At 40.3% G+C, this 23,275-nt stretch overlaps 1 protein-coding gene across 2 annotated transcripts; it reads right to left on the reverse strand.

Moving 5' to 3' along the window:
• Window positions 1-960: 960 nt before the first annotated feature.
• Window positions 961-23,246, reverse strand: GPN1 (GPN-loop GTPase 1). 2 transcript variants are annotated; one of them, XM_043604255.1, is made up of 14 exons: window positions 23,109-23,246; window positions 22,307-22,400; window positions 20,181-20,220; window positions 18,394-18,460; window positions 17,478-17,515; window positions 14,715-14,793; window positions 14,409-14,503; window positions 13,417-13,462; window positions 12,631-12,777; window positions 11,455-11,537; window positions 9,911-9,950; window positions 9,170-9,260; window positions 4,776-4,883; window positions 961-3,266 (listed from the first exon to the last, which is right to left on the reverse strand). In XM_043604255.1, the coding sequence occupies exons 1-14, from the start codon at window positions 23,217-23,219 to the stop codon at window positions 3,181-3,183; spliced, it is 1,125 nt and encodes a 374-aa protein (XP_043460190.1). In that variant the 5' UTR covers window positions 23,220-23,246; the 3' UTR covers window positions 961-3,180. The 2 variants fall into 2 exon arrangements, with proteins under 2 accessions (XP_043460190.1, XP_043460191.1); XM_043604256.1 differs by lacking the exons at window positions 18,394-18,460; window positions 20,181-20,220 and having other exon boundaries at window positions 23,109-23,131.
• Window positions 23,247-23,275: the final 29 nt, after the last annotated feature.

A 23,275-nucleotide genomic window follows, 5' to 3' on the forward strand; every position in this document is an offset into this window, starting at 1 on the left:
TTCTTTAGACTTACTCCATCTACCTCATCCTTTTTTTGTCATTTTCTCATTTCCATGCAGCTTTTAAAAATATTTCACCATGTACTTTTCAGTTGTTTTCTTATCTTTATTGGGAATGAAGTAAACATGACCTGTCCAAGGACAGACTTGCAGGGATTCCATTTGTTGCATCTACTTGGCCATCAGAGGACAGCAGTCCTTCCTTTGCCAGAATTGCACATCTGCATTGTGTTGCTACTGGACGGGCAGCCTCCAAAATAACAATAGTATACACATCTTTCTCCTTTACATCATGTCCTCAACTTTACATTATTACTCACCCATCACAGTATTGCCCTGCCTGGCATCTAAAAGTCTCAGGGGCGCCTGGGTGGCGCAGTCGGTTAAGCGTCCGACTTCAGCCAGGTCACGATCTCGCGGTCCGGGAGTTCGAGCCCCGCGTCAGGCTCTGGGCTGATGGCTCAGAGCCTGGAGCCTGTTTCCGATTCTGTGTCTCCCTCTCTCTCTGCCCCTCCCCCGTTCATGCTCTGTCTCTCTCTGTCCCAAAAATAAATAAACGTTGAAAAAAAAAATTTTTTTAAAGTCTCAGTATTAAGTGAATGATTAGCACTGGAATAATTAGGAGTAATTGGCAAATGTGTGGTTTTTGCCTTGGTAATGGGTGCTGGTATGTTAAATCCTGCTGAAATTTGTTTTTTGGGTACAGTCTTTTGAAATTTACCAAATTCTTTTAATAGGGACCAAAATCAAGGCATGGCTTTAATTAGTACATTATTGAATGCCTTAAATGTCCCAGGTGCTGAGAATAAAAATGAATGCAACAGCAGTAAAATGAGGTTATAAACTATCAGGTAACTTACAAATTTGCTAACTGTACAACCCTTAGCATGCTTATCTAAACTCCTATTCCAGACTCAGTTACCTTCACTTTCCCCTATTTATGAAAGTAGCCATCTAGTATTTAATCCATTCAATTAGCAAGCATTTATTGAGCAACTGTTATGTACTGGTTCCTGTGCAAGAGATACAGAGATGAGTAAGACTGTGTCCCTGTCCTTATGGAGCTTTCAGACAAGTTATTTTTTAAAGAGGTATTCAAAGGCACTAAGCAGAAAAACCAAATATATTGTTTGCTTTATAAATGTTTTCCTCTTGAACAGATTCAAAAAAATTTTTTAACGTTTTATTTTTTACATTTATCATGCCACGAATTCATAGGGAATGGGCTCCAGCAGCTCATGCTTCTTTCCATTGGTTCAAAGTGTACTTCTCTGGGTGGGGCAGGCTGGCACTTCAGGTGAATCCAAATACCTTTTTCTTTGGCTTCCTTCTTTTCCTGATCATTTTCCTTCGCACGTTTCAGGAAGCTCTCTGAAGAATTAATATGTACAATCCCCTTTCGCAAGAACCAATGGCAGCAGCATACTGGACAACACTGTAGACTTTTCCAGTTTTGCCATGCTAAAATTTGTGGGGCGTTCCTTTTTGAATAGTGCCTATTCCCTTGAGGTCCACAATATCACCTTTCTTATAGATTTGCATGTTATGTGGCCAAAGAACAACTCCATGCTTTCTAAAAGGCCTAGAGAACATATGGCAGGTACCATTCCTCTTTCCCTTTGTGTTGGTCATTTTGAAAATTACTGGAAGATGGCAGTTCTGCTATGTTCAAATTATAGACCTATATAGGTCTATAATCTATAGGTATAGAATACTGAAATTGATACTTAATGGCAAAATAAAATATTTTTACTTTTAGAACGTTTAAATTGGAGAATAAGCACCAGATGGTCAAGGTTAGGGTACTCTTAATAAAGCAGGTCATTTTGTGGATACCTGAGATTTTCCTGGCCTAGAACTGTCACAGGCTATTTGAGTTAGAGTAGTGGTTCTCAAACTTAAATGCATGGGAATCCACTGGAGGACTTATTAAAACAGATTTCTGGGTCCCACCCCCACAGTTTCTGATTGAGGTCTTGAGTGTTGTATTTCTAACAATTTCCCAGGTAATGCTGATGCTTCTGGTCCACTGGCCACACTTGAGAACCACTGAATCAGAATGCAGATTAGGCAGGGATAAAATTCCTTAAAGGAAATGCACTGTTAATAGGAAGAATGTGCAAGCAGGGCAAACCTTACCATGGCTACTATGTATGGAATGTGCACCTGACCCAAATCCATGGCCTTTGATGAAATCACCAAGGATACTTTAAGTTTAAAGTACAATACAGGGGCACCTGGGTGGCTCAGCTGGTTAAGAGTCCTACTCTTGATCTCAGTTCAGGTCTTAATCTCTGGGTTGGGAGTTCAAGCCTCGCACTGGGCTCCGTGCTGTGCATGAAACCTACTTTAAAAAATATATAAATTTTAAAAATAAAGTACAATACAAACAGCCTGGCTCTGTACCTGGTTACTAGGTATGTATACACAGGAGGCTTTAGTAAACATCCCTCTTTACTGAGACAGGTTTGGACAGGTGGCTTTAAACCTCTGTGTTGAATAAAAGTGAACCTATGTGCAATTATATAATTTTCTTATTTGAAATTATGATAGGGTTACAACAAAATTAAAATTAAAAACTCTTTATCCAAGTCACCATCAAAAGCAAGATTCTTACTCATTAATCTTATGTTTTGCTCAATTTCTTCAACAAACTGGTATCCTAAAATGTTAGCTACCCCACGTGAGACACATTTCATACCCAACATTGATTGGTTGCCAAGGAGACTTCCACTGCCACTCTGGGCAAGCTCATGTTTTCTCTCTCCCTTTCTGCTAAAAGGAGGGGAACTCATGGTGTAGGATCAAGGGCAAGATGCAGGGAGAGTAAAGTATAGATCCAGCCTAATAGAGATTTGAAGTGAATTTTAAGTTCTGTTTCATCCATCAGCAGCAAAAGTACGTAAGTTCAAACAATAAAACTGGAAGCTTTAGGCTTGAAGGGGTATCAGCATCCAAGGACAGTCCATATCCTTCCTTGCATAAATCCAAGGAAAAGGCCAAGGGGAATTGGCATCTACCTGCCAGGTCCAAGAGTCTCCTAACCCTGGCTTCATCTGAGTCAAATTTCCCTATTAGAGAAACTCTGCTACTCTGAACAAAATTGTCCTTTATGGTAGCCCCCAATCAGAGGTAAGAATAGTTCCTTCACAGAGTTCCAAACGTTTGAACTTCTAGAAACTATTTGTTGTTTCTCTTCCAGTATTGTGCCATTGATTCTTGCATAAAATTCTGGAATGCTGGCTCTTCACGGCTTTCCTCCGTAACTGCAAGGAAAAAAGAAGGTCAATTCTTTTTAGCTTTCCCATTATATAGGTGGTTAGAACTGCTGTCACCAGTCCATCAGAAATAGTACTCTGTTTCTAATAAGCTAAGTGTTCACTAATCCCAGTAAGGAAATACCTCCCAGGAGCATGCTCTACTTATCATGTTGCCCAAATGCACAATTTCTCTCATCTGTAAATGAGAATACCTCATTCATAAAGTAACTAGAATGAGGTCCCATTCCTAGGTATTTTTAACCAAGAGAAATATATATAGCAGCTTTATTAATAACTAAAATCTGGAAATAACCCAAAAGTCAATTAGCTAATGAATGAACAAATTGTGGTATGGCCACATAATAGAACATTATTCAGCAATAAAAGAACGTATTTCTGATACATGGATGGATCCCAAAAGCATTACACCGACTGAAAAAAGTCAAATGCAGCAAGCTATTAAATACTATGATTCCAATTATACAACACTCTGGAAAAAGCAAAATTATAGGAACAGAAATCAGATTACTGATTGCCAAAAACTAAGTGTTCAGAAAGAGGACTGAATAAGGAATAAGGAACAAACAAGCATAAGGAACTTTTGGGGGTGATGGAAGTGTTCTGTATCTTGATTATGATGCCTGTTACAAGTGCACATATATTTGTTAGAACTCATCAAACCAGACACGTAAAAAGGTTGGACTTTATGGTTTGTAAATTACACCTCAATAAATCTGAGTCAGTGAGGTACACTGGATGGTAAAGAGAGGTTTGCGCTTGGTCACTGATTTGACCTCAAAGAGTTGTTTCAAGAAATCGATTCTGTTCACAGTCCCTAAATCTATGCCAGGTGGAGAGCCCTTTTGGGTTTCCAGGGCCATTCTATCCTCTGGTACAGTCCCTTCTAACTGGTTTCAGTCTGCCGAGGCATCTCCTTATGTACTCTTTGTTTCCCCCTCCCCCGCCCCCCCCCCCCCCGGTAGTCTTTTATTTTTTTAAGTTTATTTTAAGAGAAAGGGGAGAGTACACACATATGCACATGAGTGGGGGAGGGGCAGAAAGGGAGAGAGAGAATCTCAAGCAGGCCCCATGCTGTCAAGATAGAGCCTGAAGTAGGGCTCGATCTCGCAAACTGTGAGATCGTGACCTAAGCCAAAATCATGAAGAGTCAGACCCTTAACTGACTGAGCCACCCAGGTGCCCCTTCCTCTCATGTATTCTTAAAACAATAATTGCAACCAAACAAAAATCCTGGATTCCTCAGAGTTACGACCTAAAGATGAGAAGACCTGAGATTAATAAATAAAAAAGCCTGTAATGAGTTCAATATTAACTACTCAGTAGAAAGGCCAGGAACTCTCAATATACTGAACTCTTGCCTGCTGCTGTATCCAGTGCCTCTCTTCTCTCCCCTGTCACTGGCTGCATACATAAGGTGTCTCTCAATAACAAAAAGCTCCTGAACAAACGATGTGAGGATAAGCAGCTGTTCTCTTTTCATGGGCCACCTCTCACCTCTGTGGTCAATATCATCAGTATCACTGTCTGCTTCCTCATCCTCTTCATCCAAAGTTCCCCGAGTCAGGATCAAGTCAGAAGGGTCGAGTGCAGGAGATAAACTGTCTACAGAGAAAACACCTATGAGTACCATGTAATGAACCTATGCCTCCTCAAAAAGGTGATTTTCAATCCATGAGTAAGTAGGATTATAAACTGGCAGGATGAAAGTAGTCACAATAAATATAAATGCAGAATCTTACCTCTTCTAAATGTATTGTTAATACCACTTAACATTTCTACAGTGGTTTAGTTCACACAATGTTTCATGAATCTAAAAGGTGCTGTTTTTAAGCTTAAGAAAATTCCTGGTAGTAACATCATTCCCTTTTTACTAGCTTCCAGCTTAGAAGAGGCTATAGTTTTTCCTACAAAGACTAAAGACATTTAAGCAGATGCCATGTGCTGGCGAGTCAGGGTAAAAGTGTACAGCACTAAGGAAGTTTCCTGGTGGAAATTTAAGTTCAGAGGGTCTGAAGAGATCAGAGGGTGAAATGACACAGTAAAGGAGCCAGGATATGATTCAAGAAAAAGAGGGAGGGAGGAAAACGGAAAATCGAATCTATTTTTAGAGCCAAATGCCCTACTCAGGGAAACTGAATAAGGACTAAGTGCCAATCATCAGGGAAATGTCTAATCAAGTAATTCCTGTGAGGGGATTCAGCCTGAGAGAGTTGGGCTCTATGAGAACCTAAAACCATGCTAAGTATCATAGAGCTATGGGAGGACATGACCACTCTCTTCAGGAGCTTGGTCTCAGAGAAATCAGCTGGGGAATAAAGGTGGCCATCAGCAGCAACATCAAGGGACACAAATTTCAACAGGCCTGTGGCCCTGAAAAAGGATGACAACGTGGCATGCTAACAGTCAATGCTTCATTCTGTGTCCAACTATACTTGGGATTTTCCAAATAACTTCTTGAAAGTCCCCAACCTTTAACAGGTTATCAGAATATGGCAGCAGATTTAATTCACATTTGTTGATTCACATATTCATGAGTGATTCCAAAGGAGCACAGCACACAAATTTACGTTGCTAAGGTGTGCAACAAGGATGGTCAGGCAAGTTCACTTAAATGGTAAACCTAGGCAGTTTCCTGGTAAACCCAGCATTTCCTCCTCCAAGTGGCTTTGTTCTCTACTAAAGATACAGCAATAGCTTTCATCAACAGAACTTCAATCTTTTAAAGGCCAGTCCAGTCCATACCACTCAAAAGTGTGGTTGGGTGGGGGTGCATATATTCTAAATATGAGCACCAACCTAGAAACCCCTAAGAATCAATGACAACATTAATTCAAAAAATAAAAAATTCAATAAAGTAGCAGAATAAAAAGACTAACATATGGAAATTAGAAGACTTCATATACACAAACATAACCAGTTAGAAGATATGGTTCAGAAAATCCCATTTTCAACACTAACAAAGAAGATAAAATTCTTAGAAAATTTTAACAAGAACTATGCAAAAACCACATGAGGAAAACACTCCTGAAAAATCAAATTACATTTGACAAATATAAACACACTCCTTGCTCTTGGACAGGAAGACTCAACGTGACAGTTGTCAGTTTGCCCTATATTAAAGAACATAATGCAATGTCAATAAAAACACCAAAGAGCTGTTTTAGCAAGCTAAATAAGTTGACGCTAAAGTTCATACAGAAAAACAAACAGACAGGAAGAGCCAGGGAAACACTACAAAAGAAAAATATGAAAAGGGACTAGCCCTGTCAGACATTAAAACATTTTATACAGGCTCTACGTAATTATAACAGTGTGGTAAAGACACAGACAATCCAGAAGAATAAAACAGAAGTCCAGAAATATACCCAAGTACACATGGAACTTTAGTATACGATACAGGTGGCATCTCAGATTGCTGAGGCAAAGGTAGTCTTTTTAAGAAACAGTGTGGGGGCGCCTGGGTGGCTCAGTCGGTAAAGCGTCCGACTTTGGCTCAGGTCATGATCTCACGGTCCGTGGGTTCGCGCCCCGCGTCGGGCTCTGTGCTGACAGCTCAGAGCCTGGAGCCTGTTTCAGATTCTGTGTCTCCCTTTTTCTCTGACCCTCCCCTGTTCATGCTCTCTCTCTGTCTCAAAAATAAATAAATGTTGGGGCGCCTGGCTGGCGCAGTCGGTTAAGCGTCCGACTTCAGCCAGGTCACGATCTCACGGTCCGTGAGTTCGAGCCCCGCGTCAGGCTCTGGGCTGATGGCTCGGAGCCTGGAGCCTGTTTCTGATTCTGTGTCTCCCTCTCTCTCTGCCCCTCCCCCATTCATGCTCTGTCTCTCTCTGTCCCAAAAATAAATAAATGTTGAAAAAAAAAAAATTTAATAAATAAATAAATAAATAAATGTTAAAAAAATTTTTTTTTTTTTTAAAAAGAAACTGTGGTACAATTGTTTATGAAAAAGGTAATACAGAGCTATACTTCACTCTATATCCAGGAATAAATTAAATGGATCAGGGATCTAAATGTAGACACTGAGGGGCACCTGAGTGGGTAAGTCGATTAAGCGTCCGACTTCGGCTCAGGTCGTGATCTCACAACTCGGGAGTTCAAGCCCTGCGTTGGGCTCTGTGTTGACAGCTCAGAGCCTGGAGCCTGCTCTGGATTCTGTGTCTCCATCTCTCTCTGCCCTTTCCCTGCTCACTCGCTCTCTCTCTCTCTCAAAAATAAACATTAAAAAAATTTTTGTAAACATAGACAGTGAAACCATACAAGAACTACAATAAAACATAAGTAAATTCCTCTTTAACACAGTATGGGTAAGGGATTCACAATTACGACACAAAATCCAGATGCAGTAAAAGAGAAAGCAAGTAAATTTGACTATATCAAAACAAAATAAAAACTTTCGCCTGGCAAAATAACACCATGAACAAAGTCAAAAAACAACTGATAACTGGGCGCCTGGGTGGCTCAGTCTGTTGAGCGACCCACTTCGGCTCAGGTCACGATCTTGCGGTTTGTGAGTTCGAGCCCCGTGTCAGGCTCTATGCTGACAGCTTAGAGCCTGGAGTCTGCTTCGGATTTTGTATCTCCTCTCTCTGCCCCTTCCCTGCTCATGCTCTGTCTCTCTCTGTCTCAGAAATAAACATTTAAAAAAAACCTGACAACTAGGAAGAAAATACTTCCAACTTGCATCACAGAAAAATGGATATTACCCCTATTACATTAATGGGTATTAAAACTAGTGAGTAAACATGTGAAAATTAAAAGGCTATTCATATGGTCTCAAAGCATCACCCAACAAAATACTTATCATAAAGGGAAAAATAACTTTATAATGAAAAAAATCTGGCAGACACCAATTTAAGCAAGTAATCAAAATTAACATCACTAGTAATGGGACAAATCTACACTGTGTGCCTCCAGATGTTCTGCGTGGAAAAAACTCAACTTCACTTGTGTAAAGTTCTGCCACCTGAATTGAATACTGAGGGAACATCAGACAAACCCAAACTGAGCATCATTCTATAAAACATCTGTCCCATACATTTCAGAATTGTCACTGCCACAAAATACAAAAAATGGCTACAGAACTATTCCAAATTAAAGGAGAACAAGAGACTGGATAACTAAATACAATGCAGATCCAGGATTTTCTCCTGCTACACAGGGCAAACAGCTACCTCTAAATGAGGACTACACGTTAGACAACAGTATCAGTGTTAATTTCCTAATTTTTAGTTAACTATAATGGAGTTCTATAAAATAATACTATTGCTAGGAAATATATGTTAAAGTATTCAAGAACAATATTCAAGAGTAAATCCGTAACTTATTCTTAAATGAGTCCAAAAAAAGGGAATATATATATAATGTATAAACATTTTGTTTACAAATACACTTATATGCTTATATGAAATATAACTGCATACCTATTGAGAAAGAAAGAATAAAGTAAATGTGGTAGAACATAAACATTTTTGGAATCTGGTTGAATGGCATATAGCAATTCCTATGCTAACCACACAATTTTTCTGTTAATCTGAAATCAGGCCAAAATAAACAGAAAAGGAAAAAAAAAAGAGGGGGGTAGAAGGTGAAAAGTATTTAAGAAAATAGAGAAGATATCAAGTATCTTGCCAAAGCAAAGCAAAAACTACCTTAAGAGGAAGAATTCAAAGTCGTATAGTTATATATACAACTTTCAGGAGTTTATCTTTCCAAACCATTTTATATATATACACACACAAAGTAAATGTGACAGATCAATTGATCTATCTAAAACACCACATTATGTTCATCCTTTTCTCTTTATCTCTCTTAAATGTGAGTATCTTCCTGCTCAGTGGAAATAAGCATATTCTGCTTTTAGTTCCTAACACCAAGAGACCCCCCATTACCAGTGGCAGTCCCTGTGTCCAAGGCTACGGAGCCCATATCTTGCCGAAGGCGTTCCAGTTGTTCTTTCTGTTGCTGGCTCTGTGCACTGGCCTGTACATACAGAGAAAAATATCCTCATATTAAAAAAGGAGCCCCCGAGTTAGATGCCAGACTTCTAACAGGAGACAATTAAGTATACAAATACTAAAGGCTATTTAGACATTGAGGCAGGTAAGAGATGGCTGATACGGGGACAGAAACACTAAATACCATGGGCCCAGATTAGCACAAATTCAGACTGAAGGGCTCTGCAGACTGATTTAGAGGTTTCAGAAATAGGACACAAAAACACATCAAAAGAACCCTCAAGAAGACACAGCAGTGATAAGGGGCCCTGTGCAGCCAAAGGGGGCAGGCCAAGTAATTATTTGGAATCAACACTGTGAACCACCTCTTTTGTCTTAAAATTCTATAACCAGCCTTTAAATGAGCCTTGGAGAAGTGAAGTAGGGCATAAGAAGTGCTTAGCAAATGTAAGAGAAAAATCAGATTTTTAAAAATTCAAATAAAGAGAAGGAAAATAATTAAGGGGCACTTCTGCATCCAGACAGCACACATACACATTTACTAATTTAAAATAACAAATACCTAAAACATACCCTGATGGCCAAAACAAAAGCATTTATGGCAGAATTATTAGTACATGGTTTGAAGTTATTTTTTTTAGTGGCCCAAAATACACACTAACCCTCCTCTCTTACCAGTGATTTCTTCAGACGTTCATATTCAGGACGATATTCCCTGGAAAGAGAAAACACTTTGATTCTTTTGCTTATTAATCTGTCCTATCTGCCCTCTATCTTCCTAGGTCTCTGGCAATAACAGAAGATCTGACCTCACTGAACATTAGATGTAACAAGTCTCAGTCACTTAGATTCTAACCCTTTGGAATTAAAGTCAAGGTGCTTGTCTCCACCCTGTAACCAGCAAAGATACAAAAGACTGACTGCAGGGCTGGAAAGATGAACTCTGGCATCCATGACTCAGGAGCTCATCTTTTTTTTTTAAGTTTTTTGTTTTTTGTTTTTTTTTCAGTAATCGCTACATCTGACATGGGGCTTAAACTCACAAGCCCGAGATCAAGAGTCAGATGCCTACAGACTGAGCCAGCCTTGTGCCCCAAGCTCATGCCTCATTTGGGTAAACATTTGAAATGAATAAAAGAAGGAAGGCCTATTGGGCTCAGGTAGCCAAATATATAATTATGTGGCTAATCTGGGCAACAACAGGATACAGAAAAGACTTCATCCTGAGGCTTTGATAACACACAAAAAGACCCCTTGTCTGATGAATCAAAATCAAAATAATGTATATAAGAACCACCATGTGGTTGTTAGAATCTTGCTAAGTATGAAGCCAAGAGGAACATACTAGTAAGCAGCCAATGATCATGCCAGGAGCCCAAGGAAAGGTGCTCTGATGACACTTTCCTTTAGGTAGACAGAATTCCAGTATTTACCACAATAGTAGTAACAACCATTTATCATGAAGTATGCTTGCTACGTGTCAGCAAGTGTGCTAGGTGCTTCAGGTGTATTTTCACAAATAATCCTCAAAACAACCTTAACAGTAAGTGCTATTATCCCTGATCTACAAATGATGAAAACTTGCTAAGGCTACTCATTTATTAAGTGGGGGAAACAGAAATCCAACCCATGCCTATATGACTCCAAAGTCTATGTTCGTAATTCTTTTTTTAAGTAAGCTCTACGCCCAGAGGGGGGCTTGAACTCATGACCCTGAGATCAAGAGTCACATGCTCTGAGCCAGCCAGGTGCCCCTCCAAAGTCTACGTTCTTAATCCAGGGTCAGCCAATGTGGCAAATAGGCCAAATCAAGCCCACTGCGTATTTTTGTAAATAAAGCTTTATTGGAACACAACCATACCCATTTGTTAACAAACTGTCTGTGGACACCTTTGCCCTACAGTGACAGCTGAGCAGTTGCAACAAAGATTGTATGGCCCACAAAGCCTAAAATATTTACTATCTGGCTTTTTACAAAAAGGTCTGATGATTCTTGCTCTTCATCTTTCAATATAGCGAAGGTCTTATACTCCTATTTTTAAAAAAGTTAATGGGACTTGTTATCCCTAAGTGTACACATATAAATCCAGTACACGTAACACGTGGTAAATAGAATACTTACACTATGAAAACCAAAATGCTTTGCCCGGTAAAACTGCTGTTGTATCAGATTGTGTGTTGCTAAGAATGTCATCTACAGGATTTTCCTTTATCCTCACCTTTCATACTCTTCTGCAGCACTGGTGACTTGCATGAAGAGTTCATCTAAGCCTGTACCCAGAACAGCAGACACACCCACCACCTGCCAAAAGCATCATTAATGCCACTGAGGAAATAAGTGTATATTTAAAAAAACATTTTTTATGTTTATTTTATTTTTGAGAGACAGAGACAGACAGACAGACAGACATCACAAGTGGGGGAGGGGCAGAGAAAGAGAGGGAGACACAGGATCCGAAGCAGGCTCCAGGCTCTGACCTGTCAGCACAGAGCCTGACGCAGAGCTCGAACTCACAGACTGCGAGATCATGATCTGAGCTGAAGTCAGCACTCAACCAACGGAGCCACCCAGGCACCCCACAAGTGTACATTTTTAAATGGTATACATTACTTTGTTCGAACGTCATAAAATCTTCACAAAAGGTTAGATACTTCAAGATATCTCTTACAAAGAGTAAAGCTAAAACAAAGCAAAACAGCATGCATGCTCAAAAACCATGGAAATAAGTCTATGAAAAAGAGAGGACTGGAAAAGAAAGAGAATTAGCAGGAACAGTAGGAAGTCTTCTCCACTATTCCCTGTCAATTTCAACCACTGTCTGTTCTCTACAAAAATTAGTATCTCATGTTAATTATCTGATGTTAATTATGTCTTTGCTTGGACAATTACCATACTGCTTGCCACACCTACCCTCTTTTGCTTATATAAATCTTAACCTTCCTTCAAAGCACACCTCTAATGCTATATCCTCCAAAATCCCTCATTTCAAGAGTGATGTGTCCCTCACCAGCATCAGGCCCAACCTCTAATCTTTTGTAACGTCCTTACCACAATATATCATGTTTCAATTATGTGTGTAGCCTTCTCTTCAAACTAGACCATAAACTCTGAAGGCAGGGTCTTTACCTTACTTATCTTTTTCCCTCTTTTTTTAAAAGTAATCTCTATAATCAACATGGGGCTGAAACTCATGATCCCAAAATTAAGATCATATGCTCTACCAATTGAACCAGCCAGGCTTATTTATCTTTCAAACCACCAGTTTTCAATAAGTAATGCTTTCAATGCTTTTTTATGAAGATAATGAACTTTTCTAAGGTATGTTCAAAGCCAGCCCTATGGGTTAAGAGATTGTCTGAAGGGACTGTCAGTATAAGCAGAAGAGAAAGTTTACCCTAAGTGAGCTGTAGAACTCATCTAACACCAGGCTCATTGAACGAGTGAGGTTACTGACGTATGTAGTCTCTTGATTCAGGGCATCTTGGAAAGCCTCAAAATCTTGCATCCATTCCACTGCAAAGCTGTGATCGATGATGTCAGTCTGTACCAGAAAGAAGTCAACTATCAGCAACCAGAGATGAGTTCAGACATCAAACAATGCTAAAAAAATTTTAATTAAGTGATAATAACAAAGAACAATTATTCATATAGTTCCTTTCTGTTTCCCCCATTTCCTTCTCCACTACAACAAATCACAAAGAGCCAAGACTGTTGTAAATAATTAAATGAAGATAGGTGTTCTCTTGATGGACGCAGACCCTCCACTATCCACAGCCAAGTGACCATGGCCACAGTGGATGCCAGCACATTCTAAGCTCTGAAGTGATACGGTCTTTTGAATACTAGTCATCAACCCTACAACAGGGAAGTTTAGTATCTGTTTTAATTGCTACTTCCACCCCCACGTGCACAGTCACCATTCTGAGGGATAACACACACTATGCTTGAGGGGCTACTCTATCTGGCTTAAAACTACTTTGATGAGAGTCAGTGATACATATTCATATATTCATATAATCTGACTGAATCTTCTTCCTAGAAGTGCTCATGACTTTGTTTCCGCTAAGTCTGAATCTGTTCTCCAGCATGTGAAAATCCTTCTCACCTACCCAAACCTTCCATTAACACAAGGTTCTGATGAAAAAGAAATACTGAATCACAAAAGGAAGGATCCACTTACTTTATTCATAACCACAATGAAAGGCAGCTTGGTTTTGTACAAGATGCTGAAAATCAAACATCAAGACATTAGTAAAAGCACTTAAGTTCTTGCTTGCCTTGTGTCACTCTGTTGGAATGGAGTAAAGAGAAGGGGGGTGGGTTCAGACTCTACATACAGGTATCCACTCTTGCAGAGCACTCACATTCTCCTCTCCCAAGAGGAAAAACCATCACCACCATCAAGCAAACACCACACACACTTTCTTGGAGTAATAATGCTTTAATACTGATTTTGGTTTTTGTGTATGTTTTTTGCCTGGATGTTTGTTTTTACCAAATAATTGTCTTTTAAACAATAAATATGCAAACAAAAAGTACTGTCATCCGATCTCTATTTCGATTAGGATTTCTTGTGTCTAACTAGAAGGGACATCCCTAGTCACATTAGGAGGCATGAATACTGGCAGTGGCTTCTGTATACCCCCAAAATCAAACTCTCTCAGATTTAATAATGGTTGGCCTTGCTCCTATGTCTAATGCATTCACATACCCGAGTGAGGCATGTCCTTCTGCCTCTAATGACACCATTCCTGGAGCAAACTTGTGCTTTTTGGAATTATAGATGAATCTCTTTGTTCATGATCCCTCATATTATAATTTAACTCTACCTGTCATAACACAGAAAAGGAGCACTTACACCAGGGAACTCTATTCTATTTAGACTTCTTTCATTCAATTGGGAGCAACTACCAGAAACTCCACCTATTTCTGTAACAAGCAAGGGAGGAAGATAAGTTGCCCATAGAGAATGCCAACCCATGTGCCTCTTTTCCCTTCTAACCCCTCCCCAACTCATAACCACTAAACTGAGGGGCAAATTTGGATGAGCACAAATCCAGGTTGGTAAGCACTCAGGACTCAAATACAAAAAAAAAAAAAAAAAAAAAAAAAAAAGAGAGAGAGAAGGCTTCATACCTTGCTGTAATACCATGCCCACCAATAATCAATTACCTGCAGGCATAGAGCATATTGGACATGAAGGTTACTGGGTTGGTACTTCTTGATGTGTCCATGACATAAATGACAACTGTTGGAAATGAAGATGCCTAAAGCCACAAAATAACCACAGCCTTAGTCAAAGGGCTCATAACCTATCCCCAAACTCCCCCCAACCTTCCTTAGCAAGGGAAAGTCATTTGAAGCAGGGTGTACAGAGCTTCCATAACTCCCTCCCACATTAAGGTCCCAGGCAATAAAGAGATGCTTAACCAGTCTAGTTCTCTAGTTACTCTAAGTAACAAGTCCTAGAATACTCACCAGGGCCTCAGTGATGATTGTCCCAGAAGCTGACCACGTGAACACCTCAATCTGTCCAGGTGTGTCAATCAAGACATATCTGTGCCAAGAAAGACCATTAAAGGGGGGCACCTGGGTGGCTCAGTCAGTTAGGCATCCAACTCTGGATTTTGGCTCAGGTCATAATCTCACCATTGATGAGATCAAGCCCTGTGTCAGGGCCTGCTCTCACAGTGCAGGGTCTGCTTGGGAGTCTCTCCCACTCTCTACACCTACCCCTGCTCGCTCGCTCTCTCTCTTAATAAATAAACATTTGAAGTAAATAAATAAGTTAAAAAAAAAAAAAGACCATTAAAGAAGTATTACACTTGTGCAATGCTGAAAGAGATTCCATCACACAAAACACTGAACATCTGATCATCCAAGATTGGAATAACCTCTTCACACTATCAAGTGTAACTTCCTCCCATTGCCCTTAAAATGCATACTACATTCCCCCAGGCTTTGCTCAATGTCCAGTATTCACGCTACCAGGCAGCAGGAGCAGCGGTCCTCAAATTGCGGCAAATGATCACAGAGGAAACTGTGATAGTTTTAGAAACACACTGCATTAAAAGAAGAGAGAAGCAGGGGCGCCTGGGTGGCTCAGTTGGATAAGCATCTGACTCCTGATTTCGGCTCAGGTCATGATTTCACAGGCTCATGATTTTGAGCCCCGTGTCAGGCTCCACACCGACAGCTCGGAGCCTGCTTGGGATTCTCCCTCTTCCTCTGCTACTCCACCGCTCTCTCTCTCTCATGCGTATGCTCTCTCTCAAACTAAATAAATAAACTTTTTAAAAAAATGAGAGATAAGCAAAACTGGAAGGGAAATATCCTGGGAAACCATCTGGTTTCTTGGGGTAGCCGTGGGGTAAAGGTGGAGGGGAAGGAGAAATAGAGGGATAGGGAAGTGACAGCTAAAGAATACAGTGTTTCTTCTTGAGGTGATAGAAATATTCTAAAATTGACTGTAGTTATGGTTGCATAATTCTGTAAAAGCCACTGAAAGAACACTTTACATGGTATATGAATTACATATCTAAATAAAGCTATTTTTAAAAATGAGCAAAGAATTTTCAATAGACATTTCTCCAAATATACACCAATGGCTAAAATGTATATAAAATGATGTTCAACATCACTAATCATTGAGGAAATACAAACCAAATGTGATACCACAATCACATGCCACTTCACGCCCACTGACATGGCTATAACAAAAACAAGGACAGCAACAAGAATTGGCAAGGACGTGGACAAGGAACCCTCACACAGTGCTGGTGAGAACGTAAAATGGTGCAGCCACCAGGAGCTGGGGGTGGGAAGGGGGAACAACAGGAACTGCTAATGAGTATGGAATTTCTTTTGAGGATGAAGAAAAAGGTCTGGAATTAGATAGTGGTGATCAATGCATAACATTACGAATACACTGAAAACCACCACATTGTATACTTTAAAATTAGAGTGCACTTTGTGTATTTGTATCTCAATAAAGCCATTATTTTTTACCTCTAGTACGATCCCATTTCTGTAAAAACACCTTATCCATCCATCCTTCTATGTATATACGCATGGAAACATGTGGAATGATAGTCAATGATAGCAATGACAACATATATAATATTATGTAATAATGTTTTATATGTATCATACACTATAAATACTAAAAAATAATATGTAATAATTAATAATAATGATAGTTACTTCTAGTGGGAATCAGGGTGATAGTTTCATCTTTTAAATTTTTTTTTAACGTTTATTCATTTTTGAGACAGAGAGAGACAGAACATGAGCAGGGGAGAGGCAGAGAGAGAGGGAGACACAGAATCCAGAGCAGGCTCCAGGCTCTGAGCTGTCAGCACAGAGCCTGACGCGGGGCTTGAACTCATGGACCGCGAGATCCTGACCTGAGCCGAAGTCGGACGCCCAACCAACTGAGCCACCCAGGCGCCCTGATAGTTTCATCTTTTAAATATTACGTGTGGTTTGAATTCTCTACAATGAGCAGATAGTCTTTTTTTAACAAAAATAATGAATCATCTTTTTTTTAAAAAGTGAACCTAGCATGATCTAATGACAGTTAAATGGAGATAATAACAGTGTTATTTTATTTTACATTTTGATACTATTTAAATTTAAAGAAATAATTATTCTCTCTGAATCACATAAATTATATTCATTTAAAACAAGGGTTAGGGGCACCTGGGTGGCGCAGTCGGTTAAGCGTCCGACTTCAGCCAGGTCACGATCTCGCGGTCCGTGAGTTCGAGCCCCGCGTCAGGCTCTGGGCTGATGGCTCAGAGCCTGGAGCCTATTTCCGATTCTGTGTCTCCCTCTCTCTCTGCCCCTCCCCCGTTCATGCTCTGTCTCTCTCTGTCCCAAAAATAAATAAAAAACGTTGAAAAAACAAAAAATTTAAAACAAGGGTTAAAAAGGTGTTTCAGAGACTTTCATGCCAGCAAGTGTGGTCTCCCAAGAGAAGGCAGGCAGATGACTGAATTTGGACAAAGTCTCAATGCCTCCTAGGAAGTGATGGGCTTATATGACAGTGATCGGTGGCAGGATACTATTAAATTTAGCTCTACACTATATAGCATCTTAATGATTTTTAGCCCACTTTTTTTCTTCACTTCTAATGGTTTTATCCCAACCTACACTCTTTCAGAGCCTGATGGTACCCTGAAATTCTAGAGATGTGTCAATTACAGAGTAATAAATAGGTGTTAAACTGAAATCACTTACTTAGACATGTTCTGGGCCTTCTCAATAAATTTCATGACCTAAAAGAGAAAGATGCCAATTATAACAGATAATCACAAATCCCTCTGCAGGGAGGCCTGCCTTTTAGGCACTATCAACTATTCAATCTCTGTGTTCTCGATTAGGACACCAACTAATGAACTCAATGAACTGAAGAAACACAGCCACATCAGCAGCAAGCAAGGTCCTGAGAAGCTGAAGATGATCTGTCACTGTCAGGTCATATCTCTTGGTGCTTTGGTAAAATATTAATAGCCTGTCTCATGGAGTGACATCAGGGTAAAAAATTAGTAACTACATGAGGCACCTGGGTAGCTCAGTCAGTTAAGCGTCCGACTTTGGTTCATGTCATGATCTTGTGGTTCGTGAGTTCAAGCCCTGCGTCAGGCTCTGTGCTGACAGCTCAGAGCCTGGAGCCTGCGTCGGATTCTGTGTCTCCTCCTCTCTCTGCCCCTCCCATGCTCATGCTCTGTCGCTCAATAACAAATAAACGTTAAAAAAAATTTTTTTTTAATTAGTAACTACAAAACACTTTTATAGAAATAGAGAAAAAGCTAACCAATGACAATTATGTCACATGTAAAAAGCCCCATTATCTTTCCATTCCACGCCCACTAGCCCATCCCACTCCCCAACCCTCCACTCCATCCTCAAGGTAACGTCCAAGACATGATCAAGAAAAGAACCTACGTCTCTTGGATTTTTGTTTTACTGGCTATGAAGCATCTCACATCACTGATCATTGTCATTACCCACTTCTCTGTCTACCAAAACACTTACTTATTTTCTGTATGCATACGCAGGCTTATTGCTCTTCTTTCCCAGTGTGAGCAAGCTACAGCATTTAGAAGTCACAGGTTTTTACACAGCCATGTCATAAAAGTAGAAACAGACATACCTGATCAAATCTGGTAGCAAAGAGATTGAGTGAAGTCACTATACCACCATTGGGCCCAAGTCCATACCTGGACACTAAGTTGAGGATTTAAATTACTTACAGATCAATTTAGATGATGAAGTTCATACTTAGGGTATCATTCACACAAACAGCATTATAACTAATTGTTCCATGAATGGACACTGGCAGCTAATCCTTGACTAGTACATACCACACAACCCTAACATCACAAGGAAATATTCATTATCAACATCTTCCTCATCCATTTGTCATTTTAGGGATGGCTAGGCAAAATGAAGTAATTAAAGTGACCAAAATGTGGGGCACCTGGATGGCTCGGTCAGTTAAGCGGCCAACTTCGGCTCAGGTCATAATCTCACAGTTCTTGAGTCCAAGCCCTGCATCGGGCTCTCTGCTGTCAGTGCAGAACCTGCTTCAAATCCTCTGTCTCCCTCTCTGCCCCTCCCCTGCTTGTATTCTCTCTCCCTCAAAAATAAACAAACTTTAAAAATAAATAAATAGGGGCGCCTGGGTGGCGCAGTCGGTTAAGCGTCCGACTTCAGCCAGGTCATGATCTCGCGGTCCGTGAGTTCGAGCCCCGCGTCAGGCTCTGGGCTGATGGCTCAGAGCCTGGAGCCTATTTCCGATTCTGTGTCTCCCTCTCTCTCTGCCCCTCCCCCGTTCATGCTCTGTCTCTCTCTGTCCCCAAAATAAATAAACGTTGAAAAAAAAAATTTTTTTTTTTTTAAATAAAAATAAATAAATAAATAAATAAATAAAGGTGCCTGGGTGGCTCAGTCAGTTAAGCATCCAACTTCGGCTTGGGTCATGATCTCATGGTTCATGGGTTCAAGCTCCACATCGGGCTCTCTGCAGTCAGCACAGAGCCTGCTTCACACCCTCTGTCTTCTTCTCTCTCGGCCCCTTCCCTGCACGCTCTCTTTCTCTCAAAAATAAATAAACATTTTAAATAAATAAATACATAAATACATAAATAAAGTGACCAAAATGTAATAGATGAATCAGGCAGTGACAGCCTAATGGCATTAGCCATTAAGACCATCTATATCACACTGCTTGCTCTGATCTTTACTGATCAAGCAACCTGATTATAATTAGTTAACCCACTTAGACCTGCCTACACTCAAAGTACACATTTCACACAGCAATGTACTATGAGTTGATCCTACTACTAAACCTACTCATTTCTGAGTTTCCCAGTCAGAGGAGGTAGTGGCCTCCAAGGCAATACTACTTTGTGGAACCCAGGCACAGCACCAGCTAGCCTCTCTCACTCTGTGCTCTCTCCTTACCACAGCCTATAATTCTAGGAAAATGGTAAGAAAACTGAAATCACAAGCTGAAATAGTATTTCTAATCACCTACAATACCTTTCCTCACATTCATCTTTCCATCCTCTTAGTTCAATTACTTTGAAACGGGAGTCTGGGTGGCTCAGTTAAGTGTCTGACTCTTGATTTCAACTCAGGTCATTATCTCACAATTCATGGGTTCAAGCCCTACATTGAGCTCCGAGCTTGCTAGGAATTCTCGGTTTCTCCCTCTCTCTCACCCTTCCCCTGCTTGCACGTGCGTATGGGCACTCTCTCTCAAAATAAATAAATAAACTTAAAAAAAAATCCTTTAAAAAATTACTTTAAAGCAATTAAATGCTTTTGCTAGTACTGTTTTACAAAGATACAAAAACACTCTCTCAAAGCCACAAAATATGGACAATAACTATCCAGTTATGAGTCAGCACAGGAGGCAGATGCAGAAAAGGATACTGTTTCATGACTTCTTTATACTTGACGGTGTCACGAATATCTGGGGGGGGGGGGGAGGAAGGGGGGAAAGAATTCACTGGAATTTAACACATAAGAAACAATAAGTTTGAGACCCTCCACCTATCATAGCGTCAGCCAATAGGCCTCTCAGGTCACCTCTGCTTCCTCTGAGGAGAAGAAATAAGTTTCTCTCTTGGTATTTCAGTTAGTTTTCAAATCTGTTTTCTAAATTTTCAAGCTAAGGTCAATGAACTGTGATAGGGAAAAAAGCAAGATCGAGAAGAGAACAAAAAGGGAGAAGGCACCCTGCAAGTACGTTCTCTACCAGCAAGAAGCTGAAAGCAGCTTTTCAGGCTTCTCTTGCCTACGTTCTCTTCTACTAACCTCCGGCTCCACACTGCTTTCCTTCCTTACAAAGGATAACTGGCAAGGCACCCATGACAAAGACTAGGAGCTTGGAAGTTAAGGTAGACATGGTCTGAAATAAGGAGAAAAGTTCTGTACAACTTAAATACCTTATCAGTGACCATATGCATAGAAAAAGAGAGGTAAAAAAAAAATATCAAATTGTTGATTTACTATATTGTACACCTGAAACTAATGTAACATTATATTTGAACCATACTGGAATTAAAAGTAGAAGAAAGCAAGAAAGCAAGAAAGAAAGAAAGCTAAATCAAGAAAAAGTTTTCTTACTCCCTACTAGTAACAGGGTAATACAGACATGATTTTTCAAAGGGAAAATTAATGCATCCAGTAATATCTAACTAAATCTAACTATCAGCCTGTAGACCCCACCAACTATTAGAATTCCATCTTTTTCTAAATTTAAGTATAATTGACATAGAGTATCTTAGTTTCAGGTTTATATCATAATGGTTAGATATTTTTACATATTTCAAAATGATCTCCACAGTAAGTGCAGTTACCATCTGTCACCAAAGTTATTATATTAGGCTGTACGTTATATCCCTGTAATTTATTGTGTAACTGGACATTTGTACCTCTTAATCCCCTTCACCTACTTCACCCACCTCCTAAATCCTCCTGTCTCTGGTAACCAACAGTTTGTTTCCTGTATCGGAGTCTGTTGCTGCTTTGTTTTGTTTGTTCCTTTGTTTTGTTTTTTAGATTCTACATATAAGTGAAATCATAATGTATTTGTCTTTCTGTCTTGATTTATCTCCCTTAACATAACACCCTCTAGATCCATCCATGTTGTCACGAATGGTAAGATTTCATTCTATTTTATGGTTGAGTCATTTTCCACGGTGCATATATATATATATATATATATATATATACACACACATACACTGTATCTTGTTGAACCATTCATCTAGCAACCGAAGTCCATCCTTTAAGTGAGAAGATGTCAATTTTTTCCCAAACCCTTCCCAAAATGATCTCTGCTTAATACAAGGTTTTCCTTTATTAGTTTAACTAGGGTACGAGCAGCTTAACAAGATTAAGAGACACGGAGGGAGAAAATTAGCACAGTGACAGCCTAGAAATCAGGAGACCCGCAGGTCCCATCAAGAATTATGACACTGAATCATATCCACTCTTAATTTTTTTCATAGCCACAGATTCCTCTGAAAGCCTGATGATAACTGGAAACCCCTCTCCAAAGCAATGCGTATATATATATATATATACATATATATATGTACACACACACACACACACACATTTTCCCATGTAACGTTGGGAGTGGAAGCAAGGTTCCTATAGATCAGTACATGAACTACCACACAAGAACCCTTAAACTCTCAACTTTTGATAAAAGAAACTAAATAAAACAGGTTTATGTACCAGAGCCTGCTGAAGTGACCTGGAAGTGAGAGGACTGACTTTCTGTCATTTCGCTATCCCAAGTAACAATAGCCTGACACCCTAGGGTCAGAAAGAGGGGAGAGATAACAGTGTGAAGGAAGCAAATTTAGTTAGGGAACACATAAAAGAATGTGCATAAGGGAGAAGACTTGTTTAGAGATTCTAGCAAATTCACAGAAAATGAAAATTGGCAGTTTTGAAAAATGAAAAACGAAAGCATTGAAGTCTGGCAAGCTGGAAGTCTTCCATTTTCTGAGGGACTTCACCCAGTTCTGGTACAGTTTACTCACCAATATTGGCAGGAAAGGGTACTTCATGTACAGCTGGGTCCAGATTAATCACATAAGGTGGAGACCCCTGGCTATGCAGATGTCCTGTAAGCCTCTGCAGAGGTGATGGGAAGAGGGATGTAGTGAGACAAAGAGGGAATGATAGGGGCCGAGAGAGAACTTCCATTCCTTTGTGGATGATCATACCTGAAGACTTCTGCACTTACCCTTCTCAGTACTTGAAATATTCGCCCCCAATATCCACCTCCAACATTCAACTCAGATGAAACGCTACCTTTTATCACCCACCTAACAGCCTCCCCCTACTCTCGATCACTTATCTACTTGATTTGTGTGTTTTTTTTCTAGCACTCCCACTAAAACATTAGCTCCAAAAAGCGGGAACCTAGTAAACTCAATTTCGCTGCGTCCGCGGTGGTTGAAACACGACAGCTGTGCAAGAAATAATTCTTTAACAATCTACACCAAAAGTTCGTGTGTTGGCACTGTATTAATTAATTGCCAGTTACTCCTAAGACTGTCTTCGAGGAGCTGACAACTTTGTCGGTAAGACAATTCCAGAACGCGGTAAGTTGTACCAAGCACGAACTGAGGGTGTGCAGATGAGAGCCCTAGCCCTAATTAAACCAGACTAGAGTCGAAAAGGCTAGCCTAAGAAGGAACCGGAGTTGCTGGCAAGTTCTCGAAAGCCGCACGCGGGTCCCCTCCAACTCCCTGAGACCTTCTCCCGTTCTCCCTGGCCTTTCGCCTGCCACTGTCAACCTCTCGCGCGCACCTATTACGCCCGCGCCCTGTACGTCACCTGTACAAAGGTGGTTTTCCCAGATCCCGCCATTCCCAACACCAACAGACACACTGGGGGCCGAAGACCCCCAGAAGCCTGCGACTCAGCTTCACCTACGGGCTCCGCCATCTTTCCCCTGGCTCCGCCCACTCTGCCGTAGTGACGCTGCGCGCTTAGAGAGGCTT

The sequence above is a fragment of the Prionailurus bengalensis genome, chromosome A3 (assembly GCF_016509475.1).
Source record: "Prionailurus bengalensis isolate Pbe53 chromosome A3, Fcat_Pben_1.1_paternal_pri, whole genome shotgun sequence".
In the NCBI taxonomy this organism is placed as follows: Eukaryota; Metazoa; Chordata; class Mammalia; order Carnivora; family Felidae; genus Prionailurus; species Prionailurus bengalensis.

Excerpts from the sequence above, each read along its gene's own strand:
- GPN1 (XM_043604255.1), bottom strand. The coding sequence starts at position 23,219 with ATGGCGGAGCCCGTAGGTGAAGCTGAGTCGCAGGCTTCTGGGGGTCTT. Across the intron at positions 18,461-20,180 it reads TATAAAGAAGTCATGAAACA|GTATGGACTTGGGCCCAATG; the intron begins GTATCCTTTTCT and ends CTTAGTGTCCAG. Across the intron at positions 14,794-17,477 it reads AAGGCCCAGAACATGTCTAA|ATATGTCTTGATTGACACAC; the intron begins GTAAGTGATTTC and ends TTCTTGGCACAG.